At 35.7% G+C, this 17,269-nt stretch overlaps 1 protein-coding gene, 1 non-coding gene and 1 pseudogene across 2 annotated transcripts; 2 read left to right on the top strand and 1 right to left on the bottom strand.

The window, feature by feature from the left end:
- Positions 1 to 381: 381 nt before the first annotated feature.
- On the top strand, positions 382 to 10,398 carry LOC112177409 (annotated as a pseudogene).
- A 1,645-nt stretch (positions 10,399 to 12,043) lies between these two features.
- LOC112177408 (F-box protein At3g07870-like) lies at positions 12,044 to 12,934 on the bottom strand. The gene has a single exon (XM_024315701.1). The coding sequence runs from the start codon at positions 12,932 to 12,934 to the stop codon at positions 12,044 to 12,046; it is 891 nt and encodes a 296-aa protein (XP_024171469.1).
- Positions 12,935 to 13,012: 78 nt separating this feature from the next.
- On the top strand, positions 13,013 to 13,092 carry TRNAL-UAG. Its single transcript has one exon. It is a non-coding gene; the product is annotated as a tRNA-Leu (tRNA).
- The last annotated feature ends 4,177 nt before the right edge of the window (positions 13,093 to 17,269 follow it).

Below are 17,269 nucleotides of genomic sequence, written 5' to 3'. Positions count from 1 at the left end.
TGGGCAACACAAGGGGGAGTGTTGAAGGAAAACCTAATTTGTGTTTAGCCCAAACTCTAGGTTACTTGACCTAGTGGTAATAGGATTTAATTAGAAGGATCTAGAATCCTAATCAATGTAGAATTACTTTCCTTGTATGATTGAGATTCTATGCATTGTAATCCTCTATATAAAGAGGCCCCTATTATCAATGAGAATACACAGAAAATTCCTCTCAAATTCAGTTTCTCTACAACATATTTCAGATTTTCAGTCTCAATTCACACTGATTTTCTTGTCCCAAAAAAGACAAAAAAAAATCAAACTGATTTTAATTTGATAGTGAAAAACAAATGAGAATTTGAAATATGAGTGGGTCACATAGAAAACCCTCACATAGACATGAAGGTCCGTGTGCAAAGGCCAATGGCCACCCCACCAAATGCTAGAGACAAGAAATCTATGAATGTAGGATTACTAAAGACCATTGCGCACAAACTTCAGTAAGTAATGAAAGCTATAAATACTTATTTGAATCAATATGAAATGGCTTTTTTACTCACCTAAAGTAGATGTTGGAAGAGACAAACAATTCTATCTCTTTTCCAACATTAAATAGGTACTAGACAAGTGCTATATGTCCTATGTATTGTATAGGACTAGCTAGGGAAATTGTGGAGCTCTCTATCATATAGGACTCACTACTAGCAAAAAGGCCTAAGGGGACACATAGAATAGGGACAGATGAAGGATGTGTGCCTTTTAAGTGATCAATAGGCACAGAAGAAGATATGTGTGCCTATAGTTAGAAAAGGGATAGATGAAGCGTTCCCATTTGATAAAAATACCACATACGCACTGAAAAATACATTTTTATCTCCACATTCTCTCTCCCCATTGAAAAGGGACGGATGAAGTGTCCATATTTGATAAAAATACCACGGACGCACTGAAATACGTATTTTATCTCTCATTCTCTCTCTCCCATTTCTTGTGTATTGCGAGGTGTGTATTGCGACCCAAACCCTCTCCACTTCTATTCCCAGTGCCACATCTCTCTTTAACAAACCCCGATCAAAGCCATCTCCCAAAAATGAACCCTGACCAAAACCATCTCTGCCTCTAGCTAGGTTATTTGATTTGTAGCTTATGAGTTAGGGGTGGAAAACTTGAAGATCTGGGTTGGTTTAGGAAAACTGAAGGGGATCTGGCCTGGGTTTAAGGGTTGTTCAATCTGGGTTATTTGGTTGTGTTGTTCCATTAGTTTCTTCACTAGATTTTTCTTTTGTGTTCTTCAGTCCAGTTCTTCGATTTGATTCTTCAGTTGGGTTCTTCGGTGGTGGTTGTTGGTTTCATCGTACCATTGAAGCTAGCTACTATCAAGAAGGCTAGCACTGCTCTCCTTATGATGAGGTATTGTAGTCAAATTCATTTTCAATTTCAAATTTCAAATGGGGAGCTCTTACTTCTTAAGCTTATATTAAGAACTAGGAAGTAAACTAAACGAAGCTTATAGTATGGAAAAGAAAGTGCCTTTCTCATTCTTCTTTGCATTTCAGAATCTAGGTCGTGATCTTATTTTAGTTCTTTGTTTGTTTTCAATAGCTTATTGTTTGTTTAGTTGAATATTGATGGTGGGTTTAGTTGATTTCTTAGGCTTTTGTTTGGCTTAGTTATGAAAATGGACCAATACAAGTTAGCAAAGATTGAAACTTTTTTTCATTTTTGGTCTGATCAAAGATTCAAAGCTTCAAATTTTGATGGGTTAGGCATGGACATTGTGCCCAATTAAGCTAATTTTTCTTTACCCTGTTTCATTTTGAGGGTAATTGAACCTTGCTCTATAAAGCTTCAAATTTGATGGGGAGGCATGTACATTTTTAGCAACTAAGCCTATTTTGACTCTGTCTTTAACCCTGTTTTAGTCTGATATTATATCAACTTATGACCACATATTTTATTAATTTTGGTAGTAGCTAGTATGTGTTTTTTAAACTATTTTTGGATCAAAGTAATAAATTATAAGAATGGAAGAGTCTCTTTGTTTTTGTTTACAAATGATAGTTGTTGATTGTTGCAAAGAGCAATCTAGAGCCAAAATTCTTCACATAATATGGAAAGGCAAGTGATAGGCGCATTTTAATGTGATATTTTAAATGTTAATTCCTCACATTTTGCTTAGTTATTCCTTAACGAATCGATTTTTAACTTAATTTCTATTTTTAGGTACATTGGAGTAGATGAAGAAGAAATGAGTGTTACGTCCATAATTACCTAGAAATGATGGAGAAAAATGAAAATGCACTAAAAAATCAACCTTGAATATTTTCTTACTTCGGCTAGGAGAATCAGAGCCAAGCAAGGAAGAAGGAGCGGTCACCTGACCAAATGAACTCGAAATGGGCTGAAACTCTCCAGATCCATTCTAGACACCCAAATGATCATTTCTTATGAAGAGTTCCAGAGAAAAATAAGAGTGGAAGACCTTCAAACAATCAGCCCAATTTTCTACAGAAGCAAAACCGGAAAACTGGACCTGTAAGAGGTCCAGCAGCATTTCCGGCCCAACCACATGGAATAAAGCTCTGAAAATTTGTGAGGATGATATACACTCATAGTGGAACATTTTTTATGAAGAAGTCAAAGGCTCATTCTGAAGTTTTGATGGAGAAATAATTGAAGGAATAAAGGGGAAGAAACTGACCTGAAAACAGCTCAACACCACATATTCATGTTTCCCACCCATATGAAGAAAGCATTTCTTTTTCCTTGGATACAATTTTTCTACCCTAAAAGATCATCATCACTTCCACATTTCTTCACCTTCATGCTTTGCTTTCATCATTACCTCATCTTTTACATATTTTACAAACCACTCTCATACTCCACTTTCATTATTTTTCTTCATCTCATCATTTCACTCTTCTTTTTCTTCCCTATTTAAACACCTTCTCCTCTCACTCTCAATGACCAATTTCTGAATCCATAACACACATTCCTTCATCCATTCCATCTTCTTTGTCTCTCCATTTCCTTTCCATTTTTCTCTTCATACTCTAGTTTTAAGTTTCTGCATTTTTAAGCAAAGAGAAGAAGAGAAGAAGAAGCCATGAAGCCTCCTAGCCGTCATCATCCACCTTGTGCCGTGATAGTGAAGTCTTGCTTTAAAGATTCAAGATCAACGTCTCAAGCTCTTCATCATCCACTCCCTTCATGGTGTAATTCTATCTTTTTCCTTGTAATTTCTTTTGGTTTTCTTTGTTTAGATTTGTAGAACTATGAATTCTAGTTAACAAATAATGTTAAGGGCAAAGTTTAAAGCCCGTTTATATGTTTTGAGATAAAGTTGTGATTTCTATATGTTGATTTTTATGTTGCTTATGTGGGTTTGTTTAATTAAATTTGCATGATAGAAAACTTTTGTATTTTAATCTTATGTGGTTGCAAACACTTAGGATTTTGATATAATTGGTGCTAGGTTTAAGAACATGAAATCGACTTTTCGTTTTGTGTAAACTTGAATCAAAGTAGTAAAGGTTTTGTGCAAAGACCGAATTTAATTAAAGAGGATTGCAATTAGGTGGACTTTTCCATACTAAGTTGTACACTTGAGTTGATAGCCTTTCTCTATGTCTAATGCGTTGAACATGTCATGATTGACTAGCTTTCTAGGGCTTGATTGCATGTTTGATAGTATTAATCTAGGTGCTTTCGCTTAGGTTAATTAGCATTGAAAAGTAAAATATGGGAAATCATTTGCTTTCGAATGTTTCACATGATCAACTCCTCTCTCATGACATTTAAAATCAACTATAGGAATTGTAATTGGATTTCTTGCATATGGATGTGGTTTTGATCTTTGTTCCTTGCGTTCCACCCTTGTATATATGTTTTTACGTTTTCTTTATTTTATTTATTTTAATTTTAATTTTAAGAATCCTAAACCCCCCCCTTATTTGTGTTCACTTGTATATATTTATTCTTTTTTTTATTTTTGTAAATAATACTTTATTATTTTAATTCTTTATTTGTTTATACAATTGTATATATTTATATTCTTTATTTTATTTTTGTAAATAATACTTTTCTTTATTTGTTTCACAATTACAAGTGTACCCTCAATCCCCGGATAGAACGATCCCTATTTGCTTATACTACTAACGATATTTTCAGGGTTAAATTGCGCGCTTGCTTCAGGCGCGTCAATTTTTGGCGCCGTTGCCGGGGATTGAAAAATCACTTGCTAAATTGTTTCATTTATTGTATATATTTGTTGTATATAAATTGTTTAAAACTTAGTTTAAATTTTATTTATATTATTGAACACGAATTTTAATTGTAGGTTGTAAATTGAGAGGAATAGGTGAAGTCTCTTTTGTTAATATTGGCCTAAACCCCTTATTGGTACCTAGCTCAGGTCCCTTAAGGTTGAGGGCGGCCTTTATTAACACTTGTTGAACTGTCTTCACACTTATGAACTTTTTCATCTTAGTAAGTATAGCCTATGTGGAATGGTGTCTAGGAAGGGGACAACGTTCATGACGGGTTTTTGAATCCAGAAGTGCTTGCAAATGGGCCTAAACCACTATGTGGGAGTAGCTCATGCCAAAATGGATTTTTCCTCTCGTGTTCGTCCTCCCCCACCTGGCCATTTCAGTAAGGTTGCCCAAACGATTTGAAAGGGAGTTTGTGTCTAGGCGACTATACTTGGGCCGCACGTCCACTTGATTTACCGCTTGGAATTTGATTTGATATCAATAATGTTTATAATAAAAGAAATACTTGTGAATACTCTATACGTGTAAATTATTTTGTTGTTTCACACTTTAAACTTGTAAAAATACTTTTCACGTTTTATACTCACTTGTGTACTTAACTTGTGTCTTATGTACAATATACTTGTTAATTATACTTGTAGTTTGTAATTAATAGTTATACTTGTTTTATTTTGTATTTCTTTGTTAATTATAGTTACTAACTTTATTTAATGTAGGTACCGTCTGGCTGCAAGACGTAAAATACAAGCGCTACTTGGGAGGCAACCCAATTCAGAATATATTCAGATTTGCTTTCTCTTTCCCTATTTCTTTTTATTTTTCAATTTTTCTCTTTAGTTTTTATTTTAGGATTTGTTTTCGTAAATGTCTTCTATCTATGCTTACTTATTTCATTGCATGCTTTTAATTGATTACATTGAAGATAATGCAATATTTAAGTGTGGGGGAAGGGATTTATATATTTGTCTTTTATTTTTTAGTCCTATAAATAAATAAATAAAAATTAAAAAAATAAAATAAAATAAAAACTGCTTTTATTCAGTCTTTTTAAATTCAGCTATTTACAAAAAAAAAAAAAAATTAAAAAAAATATATATATAAAATTTAAAAAAAAAAAAAATTTATACACTATACTAAGCCATGTCTGCATTTCCGTAGGACTTTGCTTCAAGGACAACAGAACCATACCAAGGACATTGCAGAGCTCAAGAAGCAAATGGGACAAGTGGTGGACTTCATGACCAAGTTTCATGAGAGTGGTAAGTTTCCAAGCAATACAATTCCAAACCCAAAGGGAGGCTTTGAAGGTTCCACCAACTGAGGACAAGAGGAAACCACGTCTAGGCTGACAAGACGTAAAATACAAGCGCTACTTGGGAGGCAACCCATGCAAATCAGATTTGCTTTCTTTATCCTTATCTTTTATTTTTCGTTTTTGCTTATTTGTTTTAGTAGTTATTTTCGTAAATTTCATCCCTATATGCTTAAGTGTTTCATTGCATGCTTATTCTTGATTACATTGAGGACAATGCAATATTTAAGTGTGGGGGAAGGGATTTACACTTTTATCTTGAGTCATATATATTGAAAAATACAAAAAATTTGAAAAATGTCAAAATTTAAAAAAAAATTTCGTTGCTTTTGTTTTTGTTTTTGAGTCTTAGGATGCTCTTAACGTCTAGGATGAACATGTCTTTGAATTCATGGCTGAAGGTTTTCACAATCGAAATAGGACTTAATTGAATTCTGTGGTTAATCGACATTGTGATGCTTGTATGAAGATTTGAGATAGGATTGTAACTTGGTTCATTAAGCATGCTAGGATTAAGTCTAATTCATTTGACCCTAAGTGAGTTGTTGAGCTAAAATACTTTCTTTTCGAGTGCTTATTGATAAATTCAGAATTTCATGGCTGTATTTGCAAAACCTCATCTTTCTTTGAAAATCCAATGATCATGTGCCATAGATTTTAATGGACTAGAGAGTACTAGAACTCGGCTGTTGTGACTGTCAAAACTTGTATGCCATAATATGCCCTGATCTTGGATAGGATAGAAGGCATTAGGGTAACCACCATAGCCAAACAAGCATGTGTCCCCAATTGTGCCCGTCGTGGGACTCCTTAGAATGAACCCCTTTGAGCCTATGTTGAAAACCTTTGTTTCATCACCCTCACTACCCTACCATGAGCTTAGTACAGGATATCTCTACCCTTGTCTTAAGGACTTAGTAGAGCATGACATAGTATGTAGGGGTGACGATGAAAGACAAGTGTGGGGTGGGAAAAATCCAAGAAAAAAAAAAATTGCCTTGAAAAAAGGAAAGAAAGAAAGAAAGAAAAGCGGCAAAAGAGAAGAAAAAAATTGAAAAGAAAACTCTTGGGAAAATGTTGAAGTGTGGTTTTGGACTTGTAAATTTGTAGAAGGCTCAAAGTTGAAAATTACGCCTTTGTCCATTCCCATGTTGGTTAGAGTGAAGGTTTGGCCCAAAACAATGATATTTGGTCTACAAAAATGATGACATAAGGTGGTCCTTATATGCTCTGATCGGTCCTTAGGATTTTTTGTATCCTTAATCTTCATTTCGAAAACCCTAGCTTAGCCCCATTACAACCTGTTTTAAGTGCTAACTTGATCCTTGAGATGGGCAATCTTTGGTTAGTGGAGTCAGTTACGCAGTCGAGCTTATGGTTTAGGTCCATTTGTGCACTTAGTCATTTCATGAGGTCTTTAAAAATTCTTCACAAAATGTGTTTATTGATGAAATATGCAAGCTGTTTGTTGCCTTACAATTTGTTCTCTTGCATATACTTGAGTGTGAAGCTTTTAAGCATAGCCATTTCTGAGAGAAAAATCGAGAGTATGCCCTGTGAGTTTGGATTGGACTTGTTCGAAACATGCTATCATTCACTGTATAAATTAAGTTCTCCATATCTTGCTTAGTCATATGAATGTCACAGGTTTATTAACCATGGAATTATCTTTGTAATTTTGATTAAGTGTTTAACGTGAAAGCCATGAGTTTGGAGTCTCTGAGACAACAATTAGGAGCAATAGAGTCATTTACTTGCTTTTTGTCAAGTCTTTGTTCTGTTTTGGATTTTTTTTGTTTTGTTTTGCTAAGGGACTAGCAAAAGCTAAGTGTGGGGGAATTTGATAGGCGCATTTTAATGTGATATTTTAAATATTAATTCCTCACATTTTGCTTAGTTATTCCTTAACGAATCGATTTTTAACTTAATTTCTATTTTTAGGTACATTGGAGTAGATGAAGAAGAAATGAGTGTTACGTCCATAATTACCTAGAAATGATGGAGAAAAATGAAAATGCACTAAAAAATCAACCTTGAATATTTTCTTACTCCGGCTAGGAGAATCAGAGCCAAGCAAGGAAGAAGGAGCGGCCACCTGACCAAATGAACTCGAAATGGGCTGAAACTCTCCAGATCCATTCTAGACACCCAAATGATCATTTCTTATGAAGAGTTCCAGAGAAAAATAAGAGTGGAAGACCTTCAAACAATCAGCCCAATTTTCTACAGAAGCAAAACCGGAAAACTGGACCTGTAAGAGGTCCAGCAGCATTTCCGGCCCAACCACATGGAATAAAGCTCTGAAAATTTGTGAGGATGATATACACTCATAGTGGAACATTTTTTATGAAGAAGTCAAAGGCTCATTCTGAAGTTTTGATGGAGAAATAATTGAAGGAATAAAGGGGAAGAAACTGACCTGAAAACAGCTCAACACCACATATTCATGTTTCCCACCCATATGAAGAAAGCATTTCTTTTTCCTTGGATACAATTTTTCTACCCTAAAAGATCATCATCACTTCCACATTTCTTCACCTTCATGCTTTGCTTTCATCATTACCTCATCTTTTACATATTTTACAAACCACTCTCATACTCCACTTTCATTATTTTTCTTCATCTCATCATTTCACTCTTCTTTTTCTTCCCTATTTAAACACCTTCTCCTCTCACTCTCAATGACCAATTTCTGAATCCATAACACACATTCCTTCATCCATTCCATCTTCTTTGTCTCTCCATTTCCTTTCCATTTTTCTCTTCATACTCTAGTTTTAAGTTTCTGCATTTTTAAGCAAAGAGAAGAAGAGAAGAAGAAGCCATGAAGCCTCCTAGCCGTCATCATCCACCTTGTGCCGTGATAGTGAAGTCTTGCTTTAAAGATTCAAGATCAACGTCTCAAGCTCTTCATCATCCACTCCCTTCATGGTGTAATTCTATCTTTTTCCTTGTAATTTCTTTTGGTTTTCTTTGTTTAGATTTGTAGAACTATGAATTCTAGTTAACAAATAATGTTAAGGGCAAAGTTTAAAGCCCGTTTATATGTTTTGAGATAAAGTTGTGATTTCTATATGTTGATTTTTATGTTGCTTATGTGGGTTTGTTTAATTAAATTTGCATGATAGAAAACTTTTGTATTTTAATCTTATGTGGTTGCAAACACTTAGGATTTTGATATAATTGGTGCTAGGTTTAAGAACATGAAATCGACTTTTCGTTTTGTGTAAACTTGAATCAAAGTAGTAAAGGTTTTGTGCAAAGACCGAATTTAATTAAAGAGGATTGCAATTAGGTGGACTTTTCCATACTAAGTTGTACACTTGAGTTGATAGCCTTTCTCTATGTCTAATGCGTTGAACATGTCATGATTGACTAGCTTTCTAGGGCTTGATTGCATGTTTGATAGTATTAATCTAGGTGCTTTCGCTTAGGTTAATTAGCATTGAAAAGTAAAATATGGGAAATCATTTGCTTTCGAATGTTTCACATGATCAACTCCTCTCTCATGACATTTAAAATCAACTATAGGAATTGTAATTGGATTTCTTGCATATGGATGTGGTTTTGATCTTTGTTCCTTGCGTTCCACCCTTGTATATATGTTTTTACGTTTTCTTTATTTTATTTATTTTAATTTTAATTTTAAGAATCCTAAACCCCCCCTTATTTGTGTTCACTTGTATATATTTATTCTTTTTTTATTTTTGTAAATAATACTTTATTATTTTAATTCTTTATTTGTTTATACAATTGTATATATTTATATTCTTTATTTTATTTTTGTAAATAATACTTTTCTTTATTTGTTTCACAATTACAAGTGTACCCTCAATCCCCGGATAGAACGATCCCTATTTGCTTATACTACTAACGATATTTTCAGGGTTAAATTGCGCGCTTGCTTCAGGCGCGTCAGCAAGCAAGTACAAAGTTCAGGAGGTCATTGGGAAAGGAAGTTATGGTGTTGTGGGTTCTGCGGTTAACACCCACACCGAAGAAAAAGTTGCGATCAAGAAGATTAATGGTGTCTTTGAGTATGTCTCAAATGCTACAAGGACCCTGAGAGAAGTCAAGCTTCTTTATCTGCTTCATCATCCTGATATTGTTGAAATAAATCACATTATGCTTCCTTCTTCACAACAAAAATTCAGAGATATCTATGTTGTGTTTGAGTTGATGGAATCGTACCTTCACCGGGTTATCAAGGCAAATGATGGTCTTACCCAGGAGCATTATCAGTTTTTCCTGTACCAGGTTCTTCGTGGTTTAAAGTATATTCATACAGGTTGGTATTTTGGACTAATTATAGTAGTGTTTACAGTTTCAGTGATTTAATTCATTTTGCTTTGCATTTCTTGCAGCAAATGTATTTCATCGAGATTTAATGCCAAAAAATATTCTTGCTAATGCTGACTGCAAATTAATGATATGAGACATTGGGCTTGCTCGAGTATCTTTCAACGATGCCCCCATCTGCTATTTTTTTACTATAAGTTGCCACCAAACAAATATGAGAATGTCTATTGTCAGAAGTTTTTCATTTGCCTATAAACGACAATGGCTACAGACTAAGGTTTTTTGTATCTGTGAAGGATTATGTTGCAACTCGATGGTACCGAGCCTCTGAACTTTGTGCCTCATTTTTCTCAAAAGTAAGCTTCATGTTGTGATCTATAATTTTTTTTTTTTTTAGGTTTCACATGTTACTAAGATGGCTAATGGGAACATGCATAAAAGCTTCTTTATTAATTTGTGATCTTGAAAAGCCACATACTCTTGTCCTGCTAGTTTAGTTCAATGCTATAATTTATGCTAGACCTGTTCAGAAGTTGCACAGCTTGTACACTTGTGTCTGGTGGATGACGAGTTATATTGATCATCAAACATTCATGTACAAATTAGCTTCATTCAGGATGCAACCATGATTCCAAACATGCCTTGACTGAATTGTGTAGTAGTATGGTCGGGTTAATAGTAGTAGTATGTGTTTCATCATATTAAGTGCTGCTTTGATCATATAATTTGCATACTTGTGCAGTTTGATCTCATGTTGGAGAGGGTCGGACTATTGGACCAAGTGCTGCTGAAGTACTTAGCTTTTTCATGTATTAATGATCCACTGAATTGAAGTTTCGTAGTTGGATATAGTTACTTATTCTATTGTAACATTGAAATACTTATTCATTAATGGGATTGCGATTAGTGTTTTTATTCTTTGATATGGTTTCTAATGCATACTGGAGTACTTTTGTACTGTTGCAATTGCCCATGATTGATTTGAATCTATTATGGTCAGAAAACCGGGGGAAAAAAAAAGGTCATTGGCACAGATGTAAGTGTCCCTAAGAGTGAGTATATTTTTGCTGTATTTGTACAAGTGTAGTACAATACTTGATACAGAATCCAGATTTGTAGTGTAGAGAGACCCGTGGGACCTACTCTTCTATTTGGGGACACTTAAGATATGTGTTCAATTTAGCAATAGAAACACTAGCAATAGGCACACATGATATATGTCTCTATAGCTCAATGGGGACACATATTTGTCCCTATAGGTATCAAAAGGCACACATGTTATATGTTCCCTTAGGCCATTTTTCTATTAGTGACTACTCGCTCTCTATCTTTTTCCTTGCTGCAAAGGTAATATGATTCACTAGGATTTATTTTCCTTTTATTTATAGGCAATCCACTTGGATGAAACCTTGGATCTCAAGCATTCATTAAACACCATCAACAGATAATCGTACTCTGCCTTATAGTCTATTTTGAATAGATTCATATGCTAACTGTAGCAAAGCTTTTTATCGCATAAATATCTCAAAGTGATAAGAAACTGCTATGGACATATACAAATAGAACTTTTCCGAAAATCACTTTGAGATATTTATGCAATGGAAATAAGAAAACAGTAGTCCTTAACAAGAGAAATAGAGCAGAAACCAAAAAAAGAAATAGCTCGAAATTGTCCCAGTAACAAAGCGGGAGCACATTTTACCTTCTGTACTTCTCGCGTACTTCAAAATCCAATTGTATGCAACAAATAGAATGTATGCAAGCAAGCATGCATGTTGTTCACCGTTTTTATTTTAGAGGCGAGTATAATGATGATCAAGCAAGTTATAAACGCTCAATACTTTGGTAGCTGCAACAGTTAGAAACGCATAGCATTACTCCAATGAAGTTAACTTAGATATAATTTCACTGCACATATAACAAACATTTGATAAATAATGCACCTCGGAGTTCCAAGTACGGTACCCCTGATCATATCATTAAGCGAAACAAAGCTTGGAATATGGACACATGCATTCGTAATGTTTGATGGTATTCCATCAGCTTGAACCCTCACCAGTCCCCCATCGCTAGTATATACAAGCAGTTTTTCATATTGGAACCTCAATATTTGCCCTTCCTCTGTGTATGCCAGTGCTCGAGTGGTAGGCAGTAATCTTCTGCTTCCAATTTCACATTATTTGGTCCAAGACTCCTTGACACCGTAATCGTTCATCACCCAGAAACTAATGTCCCCATAAATAGTCGAAGTGCTTATGTTAACAAGTAGGGAAAGCCAACCTCTCAAAACTCCAAGATCACAGTCCCACAAAAAGGGAGCTCCCACTGTAAAAGATGGTAATTGTTGGAACACCTCTCTCTCAACATCAAAGGCACATATCGAAATAGTCCTTTTTCCATAATCATTTATCCAGTGAAGGGATCCATTCAGATAAATCATACGCTTTTGTGTTTTCCCAGCAGCCGTGCCTTTATAATGCCCAATGCTTCTCCAACTGATCCGCAGCCCAACTGTCAAAACCATTGCCTCCTCTTCATCACTAGAACCTTTTATTGGAAAGGTACACAGTACTTTATAGACACGGCGGAAGGGACAAAACCCTAGCCCGGAAATTATCTGCATATGGCTCCGTTTACGTGTCGGTTTGGTAGGCATTGTAGGAAGAGCTAAAGACTCACCGGTAATGGAATTTGATATATCAAACCAACAGGTGGGGGGTTCGGATCCCTCGGAAGCTTCAGTGCAATCTCGACGTTTGGCTTCGAGTAGTCTTTCTTGTCGAGATCGATCAAGAAGGTGCCGCTGGTGCGAGGGTCTGTGAGGTCGGTGAAGCCACGGATCAAGAGGCAGCCACGTCTTCGTGGGAGTAGGGGTTTGGTGAAGTGAGGGTTTAGGAGCCAGCAACGCCAAGACGAGCACACGTACTTGCACTGGACGAGTGATTTGCCTGGGAGTCTGTGCAAGATCTCCGCTGTTAAATACATTGGTAGTTTTAGAATGAGGGTTTCTCTTGTTGTTCTTTGTTGTTGGCCGATGGGTGGCGCCGGCAAATTTGGTTGGGTTCATTAGTGGAGCGGTGCAGGTAGAATTTGAAAAGTTCTGCTGAATAAATAAATTTACTGTACGTGGAACATTTGAACATGTGACAGTTTGGCCGAGTGGTCTAAGGCGCCAGATTTAGGCTCTGGTCCGAAAGGGCGTGGGTTCAAATCCCACAGCTGTCAATTTTTGAAATTTTTTTTCTTCTAAATCTTTATTTGAGGTGTACTATTGGAACCGACAATACAAGAAGCACTCTCATTTTCTGGACATGGGCATTTAGCATCGGATTCGGCTTCTCTGCTAGAATTCATTTTGCTAGGATCTGCTTGGATAACACTCTCAGCTCGCCACGTGTTACTGGTTCAATCTAAGGGCTATAATACTTACAACACAGAAAGCCATAACTTCGCTAACGATCTCCAAATAGTTCTTTAACGTCAACACTGAATCGAGCAAGATCTCTACCCCTCGACTCCTCGCATCTCCCTCTCTCTCTTCACCCAATTTCCTCCTTCCCCTCATCAGACCCCCCCCCCCCCCCCCCCCCCCCCCTCATCATCTAGTCGTGAACTGAAGCCGAGTCCGATCTCTCGACTCCTCACATCTCCCTCTCTCTCTTGGCCCAATTTCCTCCTTCCCCTCACCATCTAATAGTGAAAAATTTAAGAATCAGTTATTGTGTCAATGACTTGTTAGGAGGTGGCGATCCAAGTTTGGTGAGATGTGTCTTTTTGTTTTCGTTTCTTGTGTTATGTTGTTCGTTTGATTTGGGTGTATTTCAATTCATTGGATTTGAGCGTGTTTTGTTGGGAGGTTGTAGGAATAACTTCTAAATTGTTTTGCTGATGCAATAGATCGAATTTGAAGATGACTACTTTGTTGATGCGTTTTCTCAGGTCTGTTATGATTACCCTTTTGTTTGTTCTGCATATTGTTAGTATTTTCCATCTGTATTAAGCATTTTATCATCTGGGTTTGTATGTTTTGAGGGAGTTTCATTGTTGATTGATGGGTTGAGTGTGGAAAAAATTATGCATTTGTACGCCCTGAGCTTTGATTTGGAGTAGGAGAGTACCATGCATTGGTGTGAAGTAGAGGAAAGATTGAAAATTTGTAAGGATTTGGTATAGATGTTGTAATTTTACCAATTTCGAAACTTTTGGTCAGACTAAGAGAGAAAATGTTAAAGTTGGTTTGTAAGTTATGGAGCTAATGTTGTTCATCTTCACCTTCAAGCTATGAAGCTAATGTTGTCTTGCATTTAAAAATGATGAAGTCTATGAAGCTAATGTTACTCATCTTCACCTTATCAGGTTTATCATACTCATGTTGTCAATGACAATTTGTACAAGAAGCCATGTTGTTGCAGGACCCGCATTGATCTGTACAACGAAAGATCCCATGAAGGAATGAGAATTAGAGCACCACATATTGGTTAGGATAGGTGAGTGGAACTGATGATGTTAACAAATTGGAGCTAATGTTATTGTTGAAGGCTATTGGGCTTTGGTAAAGGTGTAAAACTTTTACTTTTGGCCATGACTCCTATTTGGAGTAAATTGTTAAGTTTCTATATATGAAAAGGTTGTGCATGACTCCAATTTGGAGTGAATTAATATGAAAAGTTTCTATGTATGAAGAAATTCTGCAGAGTATATGAGAATTTCATTCTTTATCTTAACTTGGCGAATGACCAGCCATGTTATTCAAAGTTCTCAAGCTTCTTTAAGTAAAGTAAGTAGTTTTGTCAATTGGTGTACCAAAGAAGCAGGTTTGAAGAACAAAAATTCCAGTTTTAAGTGATTGCCTCCTTGTTAAGCTACTGAATATGAACACTTTGAAACTCAAAAGTGGCTAACCAAAACTCCTATGCATACACAACAAATTGAGCAGAAAACTAAAAACTGATGGTAAAATTACTCAAGTTCTGCAACTTTCTGTAGAAAACTAAAACTTGTACAGTTCATTATCAAATAGGTAATGCTTAAACTATAAAAGCACAGAGTTAAATAACAGTTCCACAAACAAGCATCTTTGTTCCACAAATTGATGAACAGAAAAAACAGTTCCACAAATTGATAAAACTCCTAAACAGTTCCACAAACTTATGAAACTCTCAAACTACAGAAGAAGATAGCAAGTTGTATAAAGCCTAATATCTACACAATTCTATGATATGCTTCACTACAAATGGCAAAAAGAAGAAGAAACTGAACTCTGAGTTCAAATAATTCATCACCACTGTGTGAGTCTTCCCCATCATCTGAAAAATCTTGAGAGTTAAGTAATGCTTGGTAACTAAAACTTTGAGATTCTTGAAATTGCATCCATAACATTGGAATTGGAGAACCACAATTTCCAGACTGAGGACATGAAAAAAGAAAAAACAAACATGAGTAACTTTTAAGAAAACGAAATACCTTAGTTGAATCAGAACTAAATGAACAAATTTTACCAAAACGAAATATCTTGGCTGAATCAGAACTAGATGACTTTTCTTGCTCAAGAGTACTCCCTTTTCGATTCTTGGCCAAACTTTTTTCAAAATCACCTATAATTCTTCTTTTTCTTCCTCGAGCACTCTCTCTTTTCTTGAATCCCTTGGCTTGAACATATTTCGCCTTATCTGGGCTACTTTTGGCCATATTAATACCCTCAATCATAGTGGTGGAAGGTGCAATCTGGTCATCCTTATCGAGATGTAATGTATCCATTTTTGAACATAACATGTCTTCAATAGCTTTGCTTAGTTCCCCCAAATGATGAACAGCAAACTTATATGTCTCTTCGGTCTCAGCGACCCAAGATGAAATCTTGGTGGACATGGAACTTAGAGACTTGTACCAAGATGTTTGTTATAGGTTGGTATCTACTTGGATGTCTTGGCCATTCATGCCTTTCACTCTTTCCGATCTTGCTTTTCTTGTCCATCTTTTTATAATATACTAATCAAGAATCTCTTTGACATTCATGTACTTAGTAAGGATTTTTATTGCATGGCGGCACAAAATACCTTCAATCTCAAACAACCTGCAACTACAAGATATAGACTGGTCTTTGTTCACCCTAACACATCTCTCCTTTGGATGACCATTAAAGGCAACTTTATACACAATGTCATCACCATCTTGAATACATCCGACTAAGTTGTAATCAAGAGCCTTCTCACAGGGCAGGCCCTGAGGGCTGCCACCTGAGGCAGCAGTCTCAGGCCACCAGTCCCGGAGGGCCTCTGAAGATCTCGTCCTATATGTATGTCATCTTTAATACGTATATATTATTTGGTTTAACTGGGATGAAATATAGCCTTGGTTTACCAGCACTGCAGCTAAAATGGCTCATTCCCAACCAATGTTTGAACCTTGCTTCCCTCCCCACCCTCATTTTTTCAGTTTTTTTTTACAATTTTCCCTGGCCTGTGGCCCAAACCCTGCTTTTTCTTTTTCTTTTCCATATAATTTTATGTTTAACTATTTTTTTCTTTTTGTATTTCAGAAATTTATCTATGAATAAAAATTCATATATTTTTGTTTTGTTAGTAGTTCTAGTTCTACTTTTATTTTTATTCAAAATACATGATTTTGTATTGTTATTTGGAAAATATATATATATATATATATAAAATATATATATATATATATGTATGTATGTGTATATATACTCGCACATATATATCTCGGAGGCCACATTTTAATTTTTCGCCTCAGGTCGTTATAATCTCAGGACCGGCCCTGCCTTCTCATATTGAATCTGGAATTCTTTAAATACAGCTTTAGTGTAAATATTTCCAGCCTTGATCACCATTGAAGAAAATATCCCAATAGCAGGTAACTTGTAGCACAAAGCATACTCTGTCTCTAACTCTTTATATCGCTTATCATTGAGCAATCTGTCAAAGTGATTGAAAAACTTAACCACATCATATTCTGACTTAACATATGGTTTTAGGCTAGCATTGAAACTCTCACTTAATTGGGTGCTATGCATTCCAGCAGACCATGCCCACTTCATATATGGTTTTGCCCATTTCTCCTTTAATCGGAATATACTACTTAACCAAGTATTTTCATGTGCACTATATTCATTCAACATTGCTTCCCACACAACTAGGAACTCATCCTCCTCTTCATAGTTATTCATACACTTTGATAAGAAGGTGGTGACCCCTTCCTCACCCTTGAATATACTACTTGCTTTCTTAATGGCATTTTTCATTATATGCCATGTGCAAAGCAAGTGATATGTGTTAGGCATCACATTTGCACAAGCTTTAGCCATTGCAGCATCTTGATCTGTAAAAATAGACTTTGGAGCCTTGTTAGACATTGCCTCCAAAAACGTCACAAATAATCATGTAAA

This window comes from Rosa chinensis, chromosome 7, assembly GCF_002994745.2.
Source record: "Rosa chinensis cultivar Old Blush chromosome 7, RchiOBHm-V2, whole genome shotgun sequence".
NCBI lineage: Eukaryota > Viridiplantae > Streptophyta > Magnoliopsida > Rosales > Rosaceae > Rosa > Rosa chinensis.
Note: the sequence above shows the minus strand (reverse complement) of the source record. Positions and strands in the feature narration are given on the sequence as shown.